Below are 23,523 nucleotides of genomic sequence, written 5' to 3'. Positions count from 1 at the left end.
CTGATGTCACTATTGAATGTACTTGTATTGGGCAGCTATTAGGTCTAGCTGATTATTGGAACGATGTTAGGACTTAGTGACAGGAGACTTTCCATACGCAGTAACTTGTTATCTGCTACTCAAATCAGGTCTGGGGATAAGCAGTTTATTTCTCTCATGGTGGGAACTGGCTATTTGTGAGCTGTTTTACTGCAGCTGAAGCATTAGCATACCCACTTGTTTCTTTTGTTCAGGGCATTGTGCTGTTTGGGTGACCAATAATTCTCTCTATTTTAGTGTGGAAAAAACTTCAGTTTATGCATTTATTGCCCTTTTTCTAAGATTCAGTATATTAATGAGTGAAGAAATATTTTCTCTGATTCGTTTTAAATGTATTACTCTGCATTGTGTGCCCCCTGTCCACTCCACTCAGTATTTTTTTTCTTGTTTCCTTATTATATTTAAGTCTTTTTATTGTCAAAAATAACAGTTAATACACACAGAATTTTGCAACAAAAGGAACAATTCAGAGCCACCAACATTTGTCTCTTCTGCTATCAACAAATAACTTTTCTTTTCCTTTTTTATCCCCCCCCCCCCCAAATCTCCCCCTTCCCTCCTTAATCCCTCTTTATTCTTATTTTAATTAAAGAATAAACTATAACAACTTAGTACAAACTATTACACTGATCCAAAATATAGGCATTTTTAGGCTCTAGATCAACCACTAAATCCGTATCTCACAAAGATTGCTTAATCTAACATTGTGGGGTCAGACTCTCCGAGGTAACCATGCCTTCCAATGTGGTATATACCACGGAACCAGCAGCCTCCGCCAATATCTGGCCGAGGCTACCGCCCCATAGACTAAGTACATAAGTACATACTGTAAGTAATGCCATACTGGGAAAAGACCAAGGGTCCATCGAGCCCAGCATCCTGTCCATGACAGTGGCCAATCCAGGCCAAGGGCACCTGGCAAGCTTCCCAAACGTACAAACATTCTATACATGTTATTCCTGGAATTTTGGATTTTTCCAAGTCCGTTTAGTAGCGGTTTATGGACTTGTCCTTTAGGAAACCGTCCAACCCCTTTTTAAACTCTGCTAAGCTAACCGCCTTCACCACATTTTCCGGCAATGAATTCCAGAGTTTAATTACACGTTGGGTGAAGAAACATTTTCTCCGATTTGTTTTAAATTTACTACACTGTAGTTTCATCGCATGCCCCCTAGACCTAGTATTTTTGGAAAGCGTGAACAGATGCTTCACATCCACCTGTTCCACTCCACTCATTATTTTATATACCTCTATCATGTCTCCCCTCAGCCGTCTCTTCTCCAAGCTGTATAGCCCTAGCCTCCTTAGTCTTTCTTCATAGGGAAGTCGTCCCATCCCCGCTATCATTTTAGTCGCCCTTCGCTGCACCTTTTCCAATTCTACTATATCTTTCTTGAGATGCGGCGACCAGAATTGAACACAATACTCAAGGTGCGGTCGCACCATGGAGCGATACAACGGCATTATAACATCCTCACACCTGTTTTCCATACCTTTCCTAATAATACCCAACATTCTATTCGCTTTCTTAGCCGCAGCAGCACACTGAGCAGAAGGTTTCAGTGTGTTATCGACGACGACACCCAGATCCCTTTCTTGGTCCGTAACTCCTAACATGGAACCTTGCATGACGTAGCTATAATTAGGGTTCTTTTTTCCCACATGCATCACCTTGCACTTGCTCACTTTAAACATCATCTGCCATTTAGCCGCCCAGTCTCCCAGTCTCGTAAGGTCCTCTTGTAATTTTTCACAATCGTGTCGCGATTTAACGACGTTGAATAACTTTTTGTCATCAGCAAATTTAATTACCTCGCTAGTTACTCCCATCTCTAAATCATTTATAACTATATTAAAAAGCAGCGGTCCTAGCACGGACCCCTGAGGAACCCCACTAACTACCCTTCTCCATTGTGAATACTGCCCATTTAACCCCACTCTCTGTTTCCTATCCTTCAACCTAATATCCTTAATTGAATGAGAGGTGTTTCTTATCACCTCCCATTCCACCGAGTCTGTGCATGAATTCAGAATTTATCCCACTTGGCCCCTATGACCAACTTATTACTTAGCAGAACCTCTGGAACTAGAAGAGAAAAAAAAACTATAAACCATTTAATACTAAACTTCGCGCACGTGAAGACAAGGCTTGAATATAAGGTCTCCAGATCTCCAAAAAGCGTGTTCTTTTCTTCTGGGAGAGTCCCACCGCCCTGTGTTCATGCAGAAATAAATCATGGAATCTGTTCCTCCAATGCCAAAAATCTGGTGGGTCCACGCTCAACCACCCATTCATAATCAGTTTTTTCCCCTCAGGCAAGCTTTACGGACCAGTTGTTTCTGGCCTCCCCTTTGAAGGGCAAAAAGTTCGTATTTGTCAAATATAATCCCCATAGGAGTGAAGCTGATCTGAGATTTGATTAAACTTTCCATGTACTGTATTATCATTTTCCAATATCTTTGTATAGCAGGGCATTCCCAAAGACTATGATAGAATGTACCTTCCCTTTGCTGGCATTTGGCACACAACAGATCTGACACTCCTCCCATCTTAAATACCTGTGGTTTGGTCATATAAGCTCTGTACAGTATTCGAAATTGACACTAACTTTACATAGTCCAGGACTAAATTTGGTTTCTGCATCTCCCGCGCCCATCTGGTCGTGATGACTGCCGTATTTTTCTGTGAATCTAATACCCATAATATTTTGTGTAGGCCTGATATTGACAGCCGTTCCCCCTGGACTGCCTTAAAAAATTCCCGAACTTTCCTCCCATGTCCACTGTTCAGCTTTTCCATATTTAGGGATCGAATGTAATGAGCTAATTGCTGATACGTGAATTCATGATTGGTGTCTATACCTACCCCGAAACACACCTAAATTTAATAGTCCTCCTCTTGTCCCCAATACATGTTCCACTCTCATTATTCCCATAAGGGCCCACCTGCAAAATACTTTATTATCTGAACCAGGTGAGAATGTTGGATTACCTTGCAATGGCAAAAGATCCGAGGTATCCGCTTCCAGGCCCCAATATTTATTCAAATCCCTCCAAACTGCTCTCATTGGTCCCAATAATAAACTACCTTTGAATTTACTCGGAACCGCACTCCACGGGCCATGGAGTAAATAATGTAAGTGAAATGGTGCAAAAAAGGCCTGTTCCAACTTCCTCGGTGTAAAATCCTGTCTTTCTAACAGCCAGTCTCCCAAGTTTCTCAACAAGCATGCTTGATTGTATTTTTTAATATCTGGGAGCCCTATACCTCCCATTTTCCAAGAACCTACTAGCAATTCCAGTGGTAATTTGGGCTTTCCCCCCCCCCCCCCCAAAATAAACTGCCTTAAATGCCTATAAAAACACCTGAGATCTTTGTTACTTAAGCGCAGCGGCAGTACTTGTAGTATGTAAAGCCATCTGGGGAATTCTGCCATGTGAAAGAGCTGTACTCTTCCATGCAGCGTGAGTGGTAACACTGCCCATCTTTTCAGCCTATTCCTCATATTATCCAGTAATCTTGTGAAATTTAGGTTATAAAGGCCGCCGTCTTCATAGCCACCTGTACTCCTAAGTATGTAAAACTGTCCTTTGCCCACTTTAACGGGAACTCCTCCCCCCATTCCCCCCGCATGCTAACTGTAGCTGTTAATGCCAGGGACTTTGAAAAGTTAATTTGAAATCCCGCGAAGTCCCCATACTCTGGAAACAATTTCAACAGGGTGGCTAGGGAATTCTTGGGGTCTGTGAGGTGCACCAAAATATCATCCGCAAACGCAGAGATCTTAAACCCAGCCGTGCCCCATGTCACTCCCATGATTTCCAGGTGGGACACTATCTATCTGATCAATGGGTCAAGTATCAGAACAAACAATAATGGGAATACAGGACACCCCTGCCGCACTCCTCTCCTTATCCAAAATGTTGGTGACCGTTCCCCATTGATCCATATGAATGTTTGTGGGTTCAAATAAAGGGCCTCCTCCGCCTTCCTAAAAAAACCCTCAATTCCTACTCTCCGCAAAACTTCAAACATGAACTGCCACACCACCCGATCAAAGGCCTTCTCTGCATCAAAACTTACGAGCAGAGAAGGCTGTTTCTGTTCTTCCACTTTCTCTAAGGAAGCAATAAGAGCTTGTACATTACTTACTACTGATCTTCCCTTTACGAACTCTACTTGTGGAAATGCTATCAAATCTGGCAGCACCCGGGCCAGCCTATTAGCTAAAATTTTTGCGTATAGTTTTACATCGCAATTTAACAGGGAAATTGGTCTGTATGAGCCCATTTCCTCTGGATCTTTACCAGGCTTCAACAGCACAATCATTTTTGCCAATCTAAAAGTCTCAGGGACCGATCCTGTGGCCGCCATCGAATTAAATAAGTTCAACAGCGGCGGGGTTACCTGTTCTTGTAGCATTTTATAAAATGCCATGCTATATCCATCTGGCCCCGGTGTCTTATGGATATCACTGTTGTAATGCCAACATTAACTCCCCCTCCTCAACAGGAGCATTGAGATATTTCTTCTGTGAAGCTGAGAGCATTGGGAGATCAACATTGTCTAAAAACAACGTGCTGTCCGGTATTATCTCCTCAGGCTCCTTATACATTCCCTCATAATACTGCCGAAAGCTCTTTGTTATATCTTGTTCAAATCTAAGCCTATCACCTTTTTGATTTTTTATTTGTAGGATTCTACCTGCCCCTCTTTTCCCTTTAGTCATTCGGCCTAGTAGCGTCCCCGCCTTGTTCCCATACATAAATAGCTTATGTTTGTAATACCACTCAGCTTTCTGTGCTCTCTCTTGCAGTAGTTCATTTAGTTCTCTCTGGGACGTCAAGTATTTTAGCTTCTGTTCTTCTGTCTGAGTAGCCCCATATTTCATTCGGTGTGTACGTACCTCCCTTTCCAGAAGTAATATCTCTTTGTCCCTCCTCTTCATCGTCCATGCCCTATATGCAATTATCTCTCCTCTCATAACTGCCTTTGCTGTTTCCCAATATAACCCATACTGCTCTATGTGCCCTCTGTTATGAGATTCATATTCCCTCCATTTTTCCCGTAGTAGTTCCCGGAATTTTGTATCCCTATAGAGATCATATGGAAATTTCCACCCCCCTTGTCCTTTCCTGTCCCCTGCTATTTCCAATGTCACCCGTATAAGGGAGTGATTCCACTCAGTACTTTATATACCTCTATCATATCTCCCCTCAGCCATCTTTTCACCACGCTGAAGAGCCCAAGCCGTTTCAGCCTTTCTTTATCCCCTTTATCGTTTTCGTTAACCTTCTCTGTACCTTTTCTAATTCCACTATATCTTTTTTGCGATGCGGTGACCAGAATTGCACACAGTATTCAAGTATTTTTTGTCAAAAGTGTTGGGCTAGAAAATGTTTCGCCAAATGGCAACACTGGCCCTCAGATCATGGAAAGAGAAAAAGCAGCCCTACTACATCAAGCCCTACCCAACCCCTCCACCATGGTCTTTCATGATGGTATTTTGTTTAGTACAGTAGTAAATACATTTTTATTTTTTCTGTGTTGTATCGTTTTATAGTGGCTGTCACTCGGTAGGTATGGCAACGGAAAAGAAAGCATTCAAAAACTTATTGATTCAAACAGCGACCGTGTTTCATATACAAAAAATAAGGGTAAGAGTGGAGTATGGAATCTCTTTAAATCAGTATTTATCAATGCCAAAGTGCCTTCTGTGCTTTGTTCGAGATGCAAGACAGTTCTCTCTTGGAGATCACGTGATGGCACCAATGGCTTATGGGCTCACAAGGACTACTGTGCAAACCGTATGCCAGCAACAAAGATTACAGCTATAACAGGCTTTTTTCTATCAAGTAATACCAACAAGTACCTCCAAGCATCAAATCTGAAGTGGCAGACAATGTGGGCACCATGTGTGCAACAGATGTGAGGCCTTTTTCTATTGTTGAAGGAGACAGATTCAGAAATTTAGCATCAAAGCTCATCTCCATTGGTGCTAAATATGGGAACGTTGACCTGGACCAAGTCATGCCCTGTGGGTCAACTGTATCTCGTAATCTTGATGGTGTTGTTGAGAAAGAGAAGACAACACTCATCGACAAGCTAACTTTGTGACAACTGACCTCTGGACACACAAACAAAGCAACCACAGCTACATAACTGTGACTGTACAGTATATTGATAACTGGCAAACTGAATCGTGTATCTTGGCTACTCGATTACTGGATGAAAATCATACCTCAGAAAATATAAAACTGACAGTGAAGTCGATTCTGGACAAGTTTTGTGTTCAACATCAAGACAATGTGTTCACTACAGACAATGCCAATAATACGAAGGCTGCCTTTCGAGAAAACACGTGGCTTGGATGCTCATGTCATAATCTAAATCTTGTTTTGTCACATGGACTACAACAGCAGACAAGTTCGTATGGCACTGGTTTGCCACCTGAGGTTGCCTAACTTATTGACACTTCTAAAGTGGCAAAAAGAACAAAAATTAACAATCAGCTAGTAACAACACTTAAACAATGTGTAGTAACACGATGGAACAGTATGCTGATAACACTGAAATCAGTGGCAACAAACTTTTCAGATCTCCATACTCTGAGTGCTGAGCCAGGTTTTAATAGAAATTTTTTCATCTGCTGCCTCATATCAATGAAGACTTATTGGCTGATGTCATTCAAGTTTCGGAACCAGTTGAAGTGGCCACAAAATGCCTCTCTACTGACAAAAGCCCTTCATTGCATCTGGTGTTACCTACCAAAATAAAGCTTCAAAAACATTTCACTGAAAAGTCTTCTGACAGTACCATCATCTCACAACTAAAAAAACATCTACTTAACATGCTGAATAAATACTTCACAATTCATCATTTGCATTGTACCGCTGCTTTGCTGGATCCACGTTTTAAAAACAACTTTGGAACATTAGCACCAATTGAATATGCACAGGCACTGACCAGCTTGAAAGAGATGGTAGATAGACTGCCAGCAGCAGACATTTCACTTCCAGATTACTCTGTCTTGCAGCAACCCAATAAAAAGATTAAACTAGAGGAACATTTCTTGGAAGACCTCTATTCTTCCTCTTCATCTTCAAATATATCTGAGGTATGTATATATTTTCTTTTGTTAGCTATTTCAGTATGTTCTATCTATTTGTAATGACAATACTACTGTCATTGCAAAATATGCCTTCACACAATCACATTCAAAACGATACCATCTGCTTTTTCACAGGTGGATGCATACATGACTACCACTGATGGAATTACTGATGACATCTTGTCTTGCTGGAAGTCAAAAACAACTAAGTGGAAAAATCTTTCTAGAGTTGCCAGACGAGTCCTTGGAGTGCCTGCTGCCAGCACATCATCCAAATGGTCATTTTCATCAGCTGGGCGTGTTCTTAAGGATAGACGATCACAGCTAGGACCACACACTGTTGATGGACTTCTGTTTCTGAATGGACTAAAGAAATAACTGCCAAATATTCCTGACTAGTTTGGGTCCTCTTACTTGGTGGATGTTTGCATTTTGTATTTTCATTAAAACTCAATAAAGACTAAATAAAATTCAGAAATGCATGCTTCCTTTTTTTATGGGGACGGGGGTGGGGGATGGAGGAGGTCACTCACGGGGACGGGCAGGGACGGAGGAAATTACTCATGGGGACGGGTTATATTCTGGCGGGGATGAGCGGGGACGGGTAGGGATGGGTCTCATTTCTGTCCCCGTGCAACTCTCTAATGCAGACACAGACTTTTCAGCAGCACCCCATGACCAACACTAGCCAGCTGTGGTCCCAGACGCTACTTCCTCCAAGAAACCAATCACTAACCCTACCACCTACTCCTCTACCCCTCCCCTCCCAAAAACCCTCTCGGCTTCTATCACTTTTTCCTCCATCTACCCTTCCAACCAACCCTCTGTGCTCATTCCTACATGACACCCCAGGAACAGAAAAATGATCAGGTAGTGAAATTTTCAGACACTGAGGAAGTACCTAACATCCAGCTGCTGCCTCTCAGACCGCTAATACAACATTGATTGCAGTAGCTGGGGATGCAGCCCTGGTGGAGAACTACACGTCCCACATCCCGTTATAAGAAATGTGATTGTTGTATTATCTATCCTAATATTATTATTATTTATTGGATTTGTATCCCACATTTTCCCACCTATTTGCAGGCTCAATGTGGCTTACAAAACCTGTTATGGCATCGCCATTCCATGAGACAGGTTCAATTGGTGATATAACAAGATCATGGATGAGGAAAAAAGGGGCTGAGCAAAGTTATAGAAAAGTGGCTATCAGAAGGTAAAATTATGTATAATCATACCTGATAATTTTCTTTCCATTAATCATAGCTGATCAATCCATAGACTGGTGGGTTGTGTCCATCTACCAGCAGGTGGAGATAGAGAGCAAACTTTTGCCTCCCTATATGTGGTCATGTGCTGCCGGAAACTCCTCAGTATGTCGATATCAAAGCTCCATCCGCAGGACTCAGCACTTAGAGAATTACACCCACGAAGGGACACTCTGCCCAGCTCACCACCGCCGAAACGGGGGAGGGGAATTAACCCAGCTCATCCCCACACAAGTGGGGGAGGGGAATCCGTCCAGCTCATCCCCGCGGAGCGGGGGAGGGACACCACACCCGCCGATGCGGGGGGATCTGGCTTATCCTGCAACCGCAACCGCGGGAGGAGCTGACTGACCCTAACACCGCCGAAGCGGGAGGGGTACAAAGCTGCCCTACAGCCGCACGAAGTGGGAGGGAGTGCCGGCAGAATTTATGTCTCAATCCAGCCCCGTAAAACGGGGGGGAGAGGAATGCAGCAGCTCACTGTAACACAAACTCGTCTCAACTCTTGAAGAATCCAAGTGAAAAAACTTGAACACGAAGTCTTTCTGAAGTAACTGAAGACTAAACTTGAACCTGAAATGCAACCAGAATAAAAACAGTACAGATATCTGGGAGGGGCTATGGATTGATCAGCTATGATTAATGGAAAGAAAATTATCAGGTATGATTATACATAATTTTACCTTCCATATCATCAAGCTGATCAATCCATAGACTGGTGGGATGTACCGAAGCAGTACTCACCCAGGGCGGGACATTGAAATCCCTGACCTCAACACTGAAGCTCCCAACTGGGCCTCCGCCCGTGCAGCCACCGTCAAACGGTAATGCTTGGAGAATGTATGAGCCGAAGCCCAAGTTGCCGCCTTGCATATCTCTTCCAAGGAGACGGATCCGGCCTCTGCCATCGAGGCCGCCTGAGCTCTCGTGGAGTGAGCCTTCAGCTGGATAGGCGGCACCTTCCTTGCGGCCACATAAGCCGCTGCAATGGCTTCCTTGACCCATCTTGCCACTGTAGGCTTAGCAGCCTGCAGACCCTTACAAGGACCTGCAAACAGGACAAACAGATGATCCGATTTCCGGAAATCATTGGTCACTTCCAAGTATCTGATGATGACTCGCCTCACATCCAGATATTTAAGAGCAGAGTACTCCTCTGGGTAGTCCTCCCTACGAAAGGAAGGGAGACAGAGCTGCTGATTCACATGGAAGCGAGAAACAATCTTGGGCAGAAAGGAAGGCACTGCGCGAATAGTCACTCCTGCCTCAGTGAACTGCAGAAAAGGCTCTCGACATGAGAGCGCCTGGAGCTCGGAAACTCTTCTGGCTGAAGTGATAGCCACCAAAAAGACTGCTTTCCACGTCAGGTCTTTCAGAGATGCCCTTGACAAGGGTTCAAAAGGCGGCTTCTGCAATGCTCTTAGCACCAGGTTGAGATTCCACGCAGGCACCACTGAGTGCAGAGGAGGGCGCAGGTGATTAACTCCCTTGAGAAAGCGCACCACATCTGGCTGCGAAGCCAGGGAAGCACCCTTCAGGCGGCCCCTGAAGCAAGCCAGAGCCGCTACCTGGACTTTAAGGGAACTGAGCGACAGGCCTTTCTCCAGACCTTCTTGCAGGAACGCCAACACTGAAGAAATTGGAGCAGTGAAGGGAGAAAGTGAGCCTGCTTCACACCACGCTGCAAAGATACGCCAAACCCTGGCGTAAGCAGTAGAAGTAGAGCGCTTCCTCGCTCTTAGCATAGTGGCGATGACCTTGTCTGAGAAGCCCTTCTTCCTCAGACGCTGCCGCTCAATAGCCAGGCCTTAAGACCAAAGGGGGAGGGATCCTCCATCACCACGGGACCCTGATATAACAGGCCCTGCTCCACTGACAGCCGCAGAGGATCGTCGACTGAGAGCCTGATCAAGTCCGCATACCAGAGACGTCTGGGCCAATCCGGACCCACCAGGATTACCCTGCCGGGATGCTTTGCCACCCGGTCTAGCACCCTGCCCAACATGGGCCAGGGCGGGAACACATAGAGGAGCTCTTGTGTCGGCCACTGTTGGAGAAGAGCATCTACTCCCAGGGATCGAGGGTCCCGTCCTCTGCTGAAAAAGCGCGGCACTTGGCAATTGGCCGATGACACCATCAGATCTAGGCTCGGCTGGCCCCAGCGCTTCGTGATGTCCAAGAACGCCTGAGCAGATAGTTGCCACTCTCCGGGCTCCAAGGTATGGCGACTGAGAAAGACCGCCTTGACATTCATGACTCCGGCAATGTGGGCCGCTGAAAGCTGCTCCAGGTTCGCTTCCGCCCACTGGCAAAGATTCATAGCCTCCTTGGCTAGAGGGGCGCTCTTGGTACCTCCCTGGCGGTTGACATAGGCCACAGCCGTGGCATTGTCTGACAGGACCCGTACAGGCTTCAACACCAGTACCGGGATGAACTCCAAAAGCGCCAACCGAATGGCTCTGAGTTTCAGGAGGTTGATAGACCACTTTGCCTCTGCAGGAGACCAGAGCCCCTGCGCTGTCCTTCCCAAGCAGTGGGCTCCCCAGCCCGACAAAGAGGCGTCCGTCGTGACGACAATCCACTCTGGGGTCACCAGAGGCATTCCCGCAGACAACTTGTCTGTCTGCATCCACCAGCTCAGCGCCTTGCGCACTGCTGGGTCCAAGGGAAGGCGCACAGCATAATCCTCCGACATCGGAGTCCAGCGCCGCAGCAAAGATTGCTGAAGTGGTCTCATATGAGCCCTGGCCCAGGGCACTACTTCCATCGTGGCCGTCATAGAGCCCAACAGCTGCACATAGTCCCAAGCCCGAGGAGGAGAGGCTACTAGGAACTGGTCCACTTGAGCCTGAAGTTTGACAATCCGATTGTCTGGCAGGAACACTCTGCCCACTTGGGTGTCGAATCGAACTCCCAGGTACTCCAGGGACTGAGTCGGGCGCAGCTGGCTCTTCTCCCAGTTGATGATCCATCCCAGGGAGCTCAAAAGAGCAACTACCCGGTTCACAGCTTTGCCGCACTCTGCATAAGAGGGGGCTCGGATCAACAGACGTCCAGATAAGGATGGACCTGTATCCCTTCCTTTCGTAGGAAGGCCGCGATGACCACCATTACTTTGGAAAAGGTCCGTGGAGCAGTAGCCAACCCGAATGGGAGGGCTCTGAACTGGAAGTGTCGTCCCAGGACTGCAAAACGCAGAAAGCGTTGATGAGGAGGCCAGATGGGAATATGCAGGTACGCTTCCTTGATGTCCAAGGATGCCAGGAACTCTCCTGCCTTCACTGCCGCTATAACAGAGCGGAGAGTCTCCATGCGAAAGTGCCGCACTTTCAAGGCCCGATTGACCCCTTTGAGGTCGAGGATAGGCCGGACAGAACCTCCTTTCTTTGGTACCACAAAGTAAATGGAGTAACGTCCCTTGCCAAGCTGACTTTCTGGCACCGGAACGACCGCACCCAGGCGAATCAGATTGTCCAAGGTCTGCTGCACTGCCACAGCTTTGACCGGAGACTTGCAGGGAGAGAGTACTAACCCGTCTTTTAAGGGTCGGCAGAACTTTAGCTTGTAGCCGTCTCTGATGACTTCCAGCACCCACGCGTCTGAAGTTATTGTGGTCCACTCGCCCAGAAACGAGGACAGCCGTCCTCCAATCTGCACTGGGGCGTGGACCAAGGCCCCGTCATTGGGTACGAGACCCTGGGGGAGGACCGGAGGGAGCACCTCCGGGACGGCGGTCTCTGCGAAAGGAATGCTGCTTGGGGGAGAAATTCCTCTTGAAGGAAGAAGGGGCAGAGGAGCCCGACTTGCCCGGGCGGTACCGACGGGCTTCCTGCAACCGTCCTCTGAAGGTACCGGGACGAGTACTAGCCCGAGCCCTGACCTCTGGTAATTTCTTGCCCTTAGACGTGCCGAGATCGGTCACGATTTTGTCCAGCTCGACCCCAAAGAGCAGCTTGCCTTTAAAAGGCAATCTAGCCAGGCGGGATTTAGAGGCGTGGTCAGCAGACCAATGTTTCAGCCAAAGCCACCGCCGCGCAGAGATTGTCTGAGCCATGCCTTTAGCTGAGGCCCTCAAGACATCATACAGCAAGTCTGCCAAATAGGCTAAGCCCGATTCCAGGGCCGGCCAATCAGCCCTCAAGGAATGATCCGAGGGGGAAGCCCGCTGCACCATAGTCAGGCACGTCCTGGCCACATAGGAGCCGCAAACTGAGGCCTGCAAACTTAAAGCAGCTGCCTCAAAGGACGACCTTAAGGCCGCCTCCAATCTTCTGTCTTGGGCGTCCTTTAGGGCCGTGCCACCTTCCACCGGCAACGCCGTTTTCTTAGTCACCGCAGTGATTAAAGAATCCACGGTAGGCCACAGATAGGCCTCACGTTCACTCACAGCCAAAGGATAGAGGCGGGACATAGCCCTAGCCACTTTAAGGCTCGCTTCCAGGACATCCCATTGAGCCGAAATTAAGGTGTGCATGGCATCATGCACGTGGAAGGTTCTAGGCGGGCGCTTCGTCCCCAGCATAATGGCAGAGCCAACAGGGGCTGAGGGAGAGACGTCCTCCGGAGAGGAAATCTTCAAAGTGTCCATGGCCTGTAACAACAGGTTGGGCAAATCCTCTGGGCTAAAAAGCCTCGCTGCAGAGGGGTCATCCGCTCCATCCGAGCCGGGATCTATCTCCTCCAAGGAATCCGCAAAGGACCGTTGGGAAACCTCAGACACGCTGCCCTCATCTACATCGGAGGAGACAAAGTCCTCCAAGGCCTGGGAATCAACCCGAGGGCGTTACCTCTGGGAACCTCAACCTCTTTACCAGACGAGGGAGCAGGGGCAGCGTTTTGCATGAGGAAAGCCTGATGCAGCAGCAAAACAAACTCGTGGGAGAAACCCCCCAGACTGTGCACTTCCGCAGCCTGGGCAACAGCCCTAGACACACTCTCAACCGGCGCTCGCAATAGCGGGGGAGAGACATGCTGCGCATCCAAAATGGCATCCGGCGCGAAACTCCGCGAAGGAGCCGCGCGGGAAGAACGGCGCTTAACTTTAGCCGCTTTGGTGCCATCGCCCAAATTAAGGGCGTTCATGACATTAATGTCTCCAACCTCAAGGGCGGCCCACGAAGAAGCCGTCCGAGCCGCGTGGCCGGCCAAGATGGCGGAGGCGAGGAGCGGGGGATGGGCGTTTATGGCGGGAAAAACCGCCACGCCAGAGGAAGGACCGGGACATTCATCGGTCACTAAACTGTCACCCATCAAGGGCGAATCAGGCTGTAAAACCCCCGCATCCCCTCTAGAAGCGCTCCAGCGATCCGGGGAGCGACCCTTTGCGCCCTCGCCCTCCGACGCCATATGCCACGAGGAGAAGAATCGGGGAACCCCCTGCCCGCTATAAAAAGGTAAAATTACCTGCTTGCCGCTCCGAGCTGTAACGAACTGGTGTCCCAGTGAGTAGCTGCAATGAACGTTTAAATAAACGTCGAAATAAACGCCTTTAAAGACGTTTAAAATGTTTTATTTTTTTTTTTTAACGGAGCCAGCGGGAGGGGGGAGAAAAGGAGGGACCTGGCACCACCAGGTTTGCACTTGCTCAAAAGAGCCCTCAACCCCAGGCCTCAACAAAACCTAAGGATTAGGCTTGGAGGCCTAGCCAGAGCTGCTGCTGTGTGTGACCACCACCTGCTGAGATAGAGAACATACTGAGGAGTTTCCGGCAGCACATGACCACATATAGGGAGGCAAAAGTTTGCTCTCTATCTCCACCTGCTGGTAGATGGACACAACCCACCAGTCTATGGATTGATCAGCTTGATGATATGGAATAAGGTGAAGTGGTTAGGTGTTGTAATAGGCTATGGATTCTCACTGTAGGCCTTGTTGAAGAGATAGGTTTTCAATGATTTACGAAAGTTTGTTATTTCGTTAATCGTTCTCAAGTCAGTTGGTAGTGCATTCCATAGCTGCGTGCTCATGTAGGAGAAGCCAGTCGCATGTGTTAGCTTGTACTTTAATCCTTTGCAGTTGGGGAAGTGCAGATCAAGGAATTTGCGGGCTGATCTTTTGGCATTTCTGGGAGGGAGGTCCACGAGGTCTAGCATGTAGCTCGGGGCATCTCCGTGGATGATTTTGTGAACAATCGTGCAGATCTTGAACGTGATACACTCTTTGAGAGGGAGCCAGTGAAGTCTTTCTCTTAGGGGTATTGCACTTTCATATTTTGCTTTGCCAAATATGAGTCTGGCTGCGGTATTTTGGGCTGTTTGAAGTTTCTTAATAGTCTGTTCTTTGCAGCCTGCATACAGTAGTCCAGGTGACTTAGCACCATTGACTGTACCAGGTTACGGAAAATGGATCTTGGAAAGAAAGGTTTTACTCGTTTGAGTTTCCACATGGAGTGGAACATCTTTTTCATCATAATATCCTGTTACAGGCTCCATAAAATCTATCACACTGCTTTAGTCAGTCCTAAGTGTATTTTGTTTGCCAAGGGAAATTGATTACATATTTTCAAAATGCATATACTTTGCCCAGATAGAAATGGCATGTTTGAAAACTATGAACAAAGCAGGTTTGTCACTAATACACATATTTTATTTCTTCATTTTGAAACACATAATGGTAAATGCATTTTTTTTTTAGAAACATTAACAACATGCTAATTATACACACATATCGAGTACCTCATGTTTGAAAATCAGCTTGTTTTGTGTGGGCTTTAAAAGTATGCAAATATTTTTGCAGTTAGTCACCCTACTGGAAATAGCGAAAGATACATACCTGTAGCAGGTATTCTCCAAGGACAGCAGGCTGATTGTTCTCACTGATGGGTGACGTCTGATGGCAGCCCCAGGATTGGAGATCTACCTAGCAACAAAGTTTGCTACCCTCGCGCACATGCGCGCCCCACACATGCACGGCCGTCTTCCCGCACGTAGCACGAGCGTGCTCCTCAGTCAGATAGAAAGCAAAGACAAGGGAAGACACAACTCCAAAGGGGAGGTAGGCAGGTTTGTGAGAACAATCACCCTGCTATCCTCAGAGAATACCTGCTACAGGTATGTATCTTTCGCTTTCTCCGAGGACAAGCAGGCTGCTTGTTCTCACTGATGGGTATCCCTAGCCCCCAGGCTCACTCAAAACAACAAACAGTGGTCAATTGGGCCTCGCAACGGTGAGGACATAACTGAGATTGACCTAAAAACAGAAACAACTAACTAAGAGTGCAACCTGGAACAGAATAAAAATGGGCCTAGGGGGGTGGAGTTGGATTCTAAAGCCCGAACCGACTGTCGCGTCGGGTATCCCGCTGTAGGCAGTAATCAGATGTGAATGTGTGGACAGATGACCATGTCGCAGCCTTGCAAATCTCTTCAATAGTGGCTGACTTCAAGTGGGCCACTGACGCTGCCATGGCTCTAACATTATGAGCCGTGACATGACCCTCAAGAGTCAGCCCAGCTTGGGCGTAAGTGAAGGATATGCAATCTGCTAGCCAATTGGAGATGGTGCGTTTCCTGACAGACACGCCCCTTCTGTTGGGATCAAAAGAAACAAACATTTGGGCGGACAGCCTGAATGGGCTTGTCCGCTCCAGATAGAACGCCAATGCTCGCTTGCAGTCCAATGTATGCAACTGACGTTCAGCAGGGCGGGTATGAGGACGGGGAAAGAATGTTGGCAAGACAATTGACTGGTTCAGACGGAACTCAGACACCACCTTTGGCAAGAACTTAGGGTGAATGCGGAAGACTACTCTGTTATGATGAAATTTAGTATAAGGAACATGAGCTACCAAGGCTTGAAGCTCACTGACTCTACGAGCTGAAGTGACTGCCACCAAGAAAATGACCTTCCAGGTCAAATACTTCAGATGGCAGGAATTCAGTGGCTCAAAAGGAGGTTTCATTAGCTGGGTGAGAACGACACTGAGATCCCATGACACTGTAGGAGGCTTGATAGGGGGTTTTGATAAAAGCAAACCTCTCATGAAGCGAACAACTAAAGACTGTCCCGAGATAGGCTTACCCTCTACACGATAATGAAAAGCACTAATTGCGCTAAGGTGAACCCTTACAGAGTTGGTCTTGAGACCAGACTCGGACAAGTGCAGAAGGTATTCAAGCAGGGTCTGTGTAGGACAAGAACGAGGATCTAGGACCTTGCTGTCACACCAGACGGCAAACCTCTTCCATTTGAAAGAATAACACCTCTTCATGTAATCTTTTCTGGAAGCAAGCAAGACTCGGGAGACACCCTCAGAAAGACCCAAGGAGGCAAAGACTACACTCCCAACGTCAAGGCCATGAGAGCCAGGGACTGGAGGTTGGGATGCAGAAGCGCCCCCTCGTTCTGAGTGATGACGGTTGGAAAACACTCCAATCTCCACGGTTCTTCTGATGACAACTCCAAAAGAAGAGGGAACCAAATCTGACACAGCCAGAAGGGAGCGATCAGAATCATGGTTCCACGATCCTGCTTGAGTTTCAGCAAAGTCTTCCCTACCAAGGGTATGGGAGGATACGCATACAGGAGGCCCTTCCCCCAATAAAGGAGAAAGGCATCCGACGCTAGTCTGCCGTGGGCCTGAAGTCTGGAACAGAACTGAGGGACCTTCTGATTGATCTGAGTTGCAAAAAGATCTACCAAGGGGGTGCCCCACACTTGGAAGATCTTGCGTACCACTCTCGAGTTGAGCAACCACTCGTGAGGTTGCATTAACCTGCTCAACCTGTCGGCCAGACTGTTGTTTATGCCTGCCAGATACGTGGCTTGGAGAAACATGCCGTGCTGGTGAGCCCAAAGCCACATCCTGACGGCTTCCTGACACAGGGGGCGAGATCCAGTGCCCCCCTGCTTGTTGATGTAGTACATATCAACCTGATTGTCTGTCTGAATTTGAATAATTTGATAAGACAGCCGATCTCTGAAAGCCTTTAGTGCGTTCCAGACCGCTCGTAATTTAAGGAGATTGATCTGAAAACCTGCTTCCTGGAGGGACCAACAACCTTGGGTGTGGAGCCCATCGACTTGAGCTCCCCACCCCAGGAGGGACGCATTTGTAGTCAGCACTTTTTGCAGCTGAGGAATTTGAAAGGGATGTCCCAAGGTCAAATTGGAGCGAATTGTCCACCAATGTAGGGATTTGAGAAAAACTGTGGACAGTTGGATCACGTCCTCTAGATCCCTCGCAGCTTGAAACCACTGGGAAGCTAGGGTCCTTTGAGCTGATCTCATGTGAAGACGGGCCATGGGAGTCACATGAACTGTGAAGGCCATGTGGCCGAGCAATCTCAACATCTGCTGAGCTGTGATCTGCTGAGACGCTTGTACCCAGGAAACAAGGGACAGGAGATTGTCCGTCCTCACCTCAGGAAGGTAGGCATGAGCAGTCTGGAAGTCTAGCAGAGCTCCTATGAATTCTAGTCATTGAACTGAAAGAAGGTGGGACTTTGGATAATTTATCACAAACCCTAGTAGCTCCAGGAGTCGAATAGTCATCCGCATGGACTGTAGAGCTCCTGCCTCCTAGGTGTTCTTCACCAGCCAATCGTCAAGATAAGGGAACACATGCACTCCCAGTCTGCGTAGAGACGTCGCCACGACTGCCAGGCATTTTGTGAACACTCTGGGCGCAGAGGCAAGACCAAAGGGTAGCACACAATACTGAAAATGTCGTGTTCCCAGACGGAATCGAAGATACTGCCTGTGAGCTGGTAGTATCGGAATGTGAGTATAAGCATCCTTTAAGTCCAGAGAGCATAGCCAATCATTTTTCTGAATCATGGGAAGAAGGATGCCCATGGAAAGCATCCTGAACTTTTTTAGGACCAGGTATTTGTTCAGGGCCCTTAGGTCTAGGATGGGAAGCAATCCCCCTGTTTTCTTTTCCACAAGGAAGTACCTGGAATAGAATCCCTGCCCTTCCTGCCCCGGTGGCACGGGCTCGACCACATTGGCGCTGAGAAGGGCGGAGAGTTCCTCTGCAAGTACCTGCCTGTGCTGGAAGCTGAAGGACTGAGCTCCCGGAGGGCAATTTGGAGGTTTTGAGATCAAATTGAGGGAATATCCTAGCCGGACTATTTGGAGAACCCACTGGTCGGAGGTTACAAGAGGCCACCTTTGGTGAAAAAACTTCAACCTCCCTCCTACCGGCAGATCATCCAGAATGGAAACTTTTATATCGGCTATGCTCGCCTGGAGCCGTCCCTTGCTTTTGCTGGGGAGCTGCAGGGGCCTGCTGGGGCGCACGCTGTTGACGTGAACGAGCGCGCTGGGGCTTAGCCTGAGCAGGCTGGTGGGCAGGTGGATTGTACCTACGCTTACTATAAGCGTAGGAAGCATTCCTCCTTCCCCCATAAAAACGTCTACCTGTTGAGGTAGATGCTGAAGGCGTCTGGTGGGAGAGTTTGTCGAAGGCGGTGTCCCGCTGGTGGAGCTGCTCTACCACCTGTTCGACCTTCTAGCCAAAAATGTTATCCCCCTGGCAAAGAGCATCAGCAATCCGCTGCTGGACTCTATTCTCCAGGTCAGAGGCACGCAGCCATGAGAGTCTGCGCATCACTATACCTTGAGCAGCGGCCCTGGACGCAACATCAAAAGTGTCGTAAACACCCCAGGACAAGAATTTGTGACACGCCTTCAGCTGCCTACCTCCTGAAAAGGCTTGGCCTGCTCCGACGAGAGCTTATCGACCAAGTCCGTCAGCTGCTGCACATTGTTCCGCATGTGGATGCTCGTGTAGAGCTGGTACGACTGGATCTTGGACACGAGCATAGCAGAATGGTAGGCCTTCCTCCCAAAAAGAGTCCAGAGTCCTAGACTCCCGCCCCGGGGGCACCGAGGCGTAATCCCTAGTACTCTTGACTTTCTTGAAGCCAAATTCACAACTCCAGAGTCATGAGGCAACTGAGTCTTCATCAACTCTGGATCCTTGTGGATCCAATACTGGGACTCAATCTTTTGGGAATGGTGGGATTACTTAATGGTTTCGTCCAGTTCGCCAGCAATGTCTGTTTCAGGACATTATGCAGGGGAACAGTGGACGACTCCTTAGGTGACGAAGGATAGTCTAGGACCTTGAACATCTCAACCCTGGGCTCATCCTCAGTAACCACTGGGAAGGGAATGGCCGTAGACATTTCCTGAACAAATGAAGAGAAAGACAAACTCTCAGGGGGAGAAAGCTTTCTCCCTGGCAAAGGAGTAGGATCAGAAGGAAGACCACAAGACTCCTCATCAGAGAAATATCTGGGGTCTTCCTCCCGCCTCCCACGAGGCCTCACCTTCGGTATCGGACACAAGTTCTCTAACTTCAGTCCAAAGCTGAGTCCATCTCCACGCCGATGAACTAAGTCCTCTATGGCGATGCCGAGAAGAAGACTCTCTCGCCGCCAGCAACGTCGACGAGGAGTCAACTTGGGTGGCAGCGGAGGCCGATGCCGCAAGCAGTACCAGCGTCGCAGTCCTCACCACAGGTGGGGAGCCTGTAGGGGTATGTCCCTGTGTCTCCCTTGCTGGTCTTGGCCTATACAAGCCTATCACATCTTGTTACTAGAAGATGGCTGCTGCAAACCTCTGACCTGCATATCTCTGTGTCAGAGTCAGCTTCAGTTTGTGGAAAATCACTGACAGGCTTGCTGAAGCCAAGGACACTCTGTGCTCCAATTATTCCCCTTCTATCTCTGAGATGATGAGAAGGGAGGCATGCATAGCACCAGAAGTTACAAAAAAGTCCTCTCTCAAGTGGTGTCTTCTGAAACAAGTTCTTTATTTGCAAAACGGTCGTTGTTTTAATTGTTTTGCAAATAAAGAACTTGTTTCAGAAGACACCACTTGAGAGAGGACTTTTTTGTATCCACTGTTTTCCTTGCTTCGTTGTTCTTTCGTGGAGAGAACACCTTCTGTGTGTGTTAGCACCAGAAGTTACCATTTCCAAGGTCACAAAGAGAAAAACAAGAACTCTTCTTGCCATACACAGGATGGTACAAGAGGATAATTGGTATCACCTGACCGAGAGGCCCTGGAAGAGCGGGAAGAGTTGGGGAGTTAGTTAGTCGGAATCCTTGGAAGAAGGTGGAGGTGGAAAGAAGACCAGTGACCTAAGAAGGTCCACCAACTGATTAACTGTGTATCTGGAAGAGTACCGTGTGATTCAGCTACCTACAAGGTGTGACCTGTGCCTTTGCTCACTGCTGCAGAGTGCCTGTCGTGGCTCTGACGAAGACTCACTGATATCTCAGCTTGAGTCTGGGAGGTAACCTGTGCTACTCCTGAGAGGCGTCCCCGGAGGTCAGCCTGCCTGGTGAGAGACAGTGATCTATCTCCTATTAGTCCTATTAGCGAGTGGTGATTACCTGAGCATAAGGCTGGTGTTAGTCATAACCTTGGTCGGGAAAGAAGCTGCTAATTACCATACTACCTCGTAACATAGTTATTGCATTCTAATCAGTTGTGCAAGTTTACCTAGCAACCAGTAAGAAATGTGTGTAGTGTGAGAATATAGTTGTAAGAATTACTGCCAGTATTTTTGTTCAGCCAAAGCTTTGCCAAATCTCTATTTTGTATATCTTTTTTTTATATTATCCATAACAAAGCTAATATATATCTCAGCCTGATTTCTCAACTCTCTCTCTGACCGAAATAGTGGCATGTAGGGCCATAGCCAAGGTTTTCCCCCTTCCCCTAGACAGAGAACAGAATATTTTGCTTGCGGATAGTTCTGTTGGGAAACCTTTTTTCAGGTAATTTATTATCTGGGAAATCCGCCTACAAGCCAACCGCTGCATCTCTCGACGGTACCGACGGCGCAAGCACTGGCGGTACCGGAACAGATGGTTGCAGCAGCCCTTCCAGAATCCCTGGAAGAATGGCTCGTAGGCGCTCGTCTAGAGTGTCTGTCAAGCAAGGCAGTGGGGATGGTACAGGCGAGGAAGCCAGAACCTGCCTGGGGCGAGGAGGCGGTACTGGGCTGTCCGGAGAAGAGCGCATCGACACCTCTTGTATGGAGGGTGAGCGGTCCTCCCGGTGTCCACGCTTCACGGGTGCCGAATCCTTCGGCGCCATGGAGCTCTCGGTACCGTGACGGGAAGGTGACCGATGACAGTGCTTCTTCGCCTTTGCTCAAAGCACGTCAGCAGTACCTCCCGGTACCGACGAGGAAGACGTGGAATCCACACGTCTCCTCAGGGCCGGGTCCGAAAGAGGTCGGTCCCGGGGAGCCAGTACCGCAGGAGCCCTCGAGGCAGGTGGAGACCCACTTGATGGCTCACTGCTACCAGCATGGGAGGGTCTATGGACAGCCATCACCTGTGCTCCTGATGTCGATGCGCTCTCCGATGCCGACATCGATACCGACGACCTCGGTACTGTTAGCGCCGTCAACGTCTAAGTACCGGACGGGGCTCGGAACAAAAGGTTCTACTGAGCCAATCTCGCCACCTGGGTCCTCTTCTTCAGCTGAAGACACAATATGCAGGCGTCGGGGCAATGACCAGCCCCCAGACACTGAAGACACGAAACGTGCCTATCAAGAGCGAGATTATCCGGCTGCACCGCGTGCACTTCTTGAAGCTGCTGATAGGCTTCGAGGACATGGGCAGAAAAATCGCACCGGCGAAATCAAAATTCGCGATGATGTCGAAAAAAGGCACCAAAACTAGGAAAAACCCGTATGGGCAGCCAAAATGGCCACACACGACGACGAAAGGAAACTTACGGGGAACAAAACTAAGGAAATACAGGAAAGGAAAAACTTTTTTTTTGTAAACAAAAAGACGATCGAACTCGCTAAGAAAACACTCCGAAGAGTGGTGAAAAGCGGCAAAAAAATGCTGTGAGGGTCTCCTGAGGCGCAGAACCACCGAAAAACAGCAGTCCTGAGCCGAGGAAAAAAAGAGACTGAGGAGCACGCTCGCGCTACGGGCAGGAAGATGGTCGAGCATGTGCTGTGCGCACATGTGCGCGCGAGGGCTAGCAAACTTTGTTGCTAGGAAGATCTCCGATCCTGGGGCTGCCGTCGGACTTCACCCATCAGTGAGAACAAGCAGCCTGCTTGTCCTCGGAGAATTACATTTACATGTGCTATTTACACAGTATAAGTTTAAAACGATTACAATTTACATCACTTGTACCAAAATGTAAGACTCACCTGTCTTCGTGTTGCTTAATAACAAAATCTAATTTGTGATGCGATTCCATTCGCAATGATTCACACTGGCCCTCTACCTGAAGCAAATGTATGACAGCAGCATTCCAGTTAAAGGCCATTATAAACATGCAATAATACATACAGTCTGATGCACTACCTCAATAATTATCTATACGTTGAATATACAATGAAACCTTTTGTATCCTAGGCATAAAATGGTAAACAGTATATGCACTATTCATAGTGTAGCACTTTTTTCAGTTTTCCTTTCTTTGGATGTTAGTAACTTAAATCACAATTACTTTGTAATTTCATACATGACCTAATATTTAAATGAAGTTTGATTACTGGAGTGTCAAGATCAAAACATATTACTACAGTATTAAAAAAATTACCATGGCTGCCTGTTATAGTTTAATTTTAGTTGTTACATTTATATCCCACATTTTCCCACCTATTTGTAGGCTCAATGTGGCTTACATAGTACCAGAGAGGTGTTACAGACTCCGGTGTAAACAAATACAAAGTCATGTTGTGGTAAAGAGAAGATACTTACCTAAAGCTGGTATTCTCCGAACGACTTCCCGCCCCCCGCACAAGCATGTCTCCTTAGTTTAATAAAAAAGCATATAAACAAGAAACAACCATAACAACAAATCCAAAGGGAAGGAGGGCGGGTTTGTAAGAACAATCAGCCTGCTGTTCTCAGAGAATACCAGCTACAGGTAAGTATCTTCGCTTTCTCCGAGAACAAGCAGGCTGCTTGTTCTCACAATTGGGGTATCCCTAGCATCCAGGCTCACCCAAAACAATGAACATTCGTCAACTGGGCCTCGCAATGGTGAGGACATAACAGAGATTGACCTAAAACCAAAATGAACTAACTGAGAGTGTAGCCTGGAACAGAATCAAAATGGGCATAGGGGGGTGGAATTAGATTCTAAACCCCAAACAGATTCTGCAG

The 23,523-nt window shown here is 47.8% G+C and overlaps 1 protein-coding gene across 1 annotated transcript in view; it reads right to left on the bottom strand.

Moving 5' to 3' along the window:
- CCDC158 (coiled-coil domain containing 158) overlaps positions 1–23,523 on the bottom strand; it is a 1,152,460-nt gene that overhangs the window by 917,278 nt on the left and 211,659 nt on the right. The window contains exon 8 of the mRNA XM_030192135.1: positions 22,560–22,636. Within this exon, the coding sequence (XP_030047995.1) occupies positions 22,560–22,636 (77 nt within the window). The remainder of the gene's footprint in view (positions 1–22,559; positions 22,637–23,523) is intronic.

The sequence above is a fragment of the Microcaecilia unicolor genome, chromosome 2 (assembly GCF_901765095.1).
Source record: "Microcaecilia unicolor chromosome 2, aMicUni1.1, whole genome shotgun sequence".
Classification (NCBI taxonomy): domain Eukaryota; kingdom Metazoa; phylum Chordata; class Amphibia; order Gymnophiona; family Siphonopidae; genus Microcaecilia; species Microcaecilia unicolor.
The sequence above is the reverse complement of the archived record's forward strand: the minus strand, read 5'-3'. Positions and strand labels throughout refer to the sequence as shown.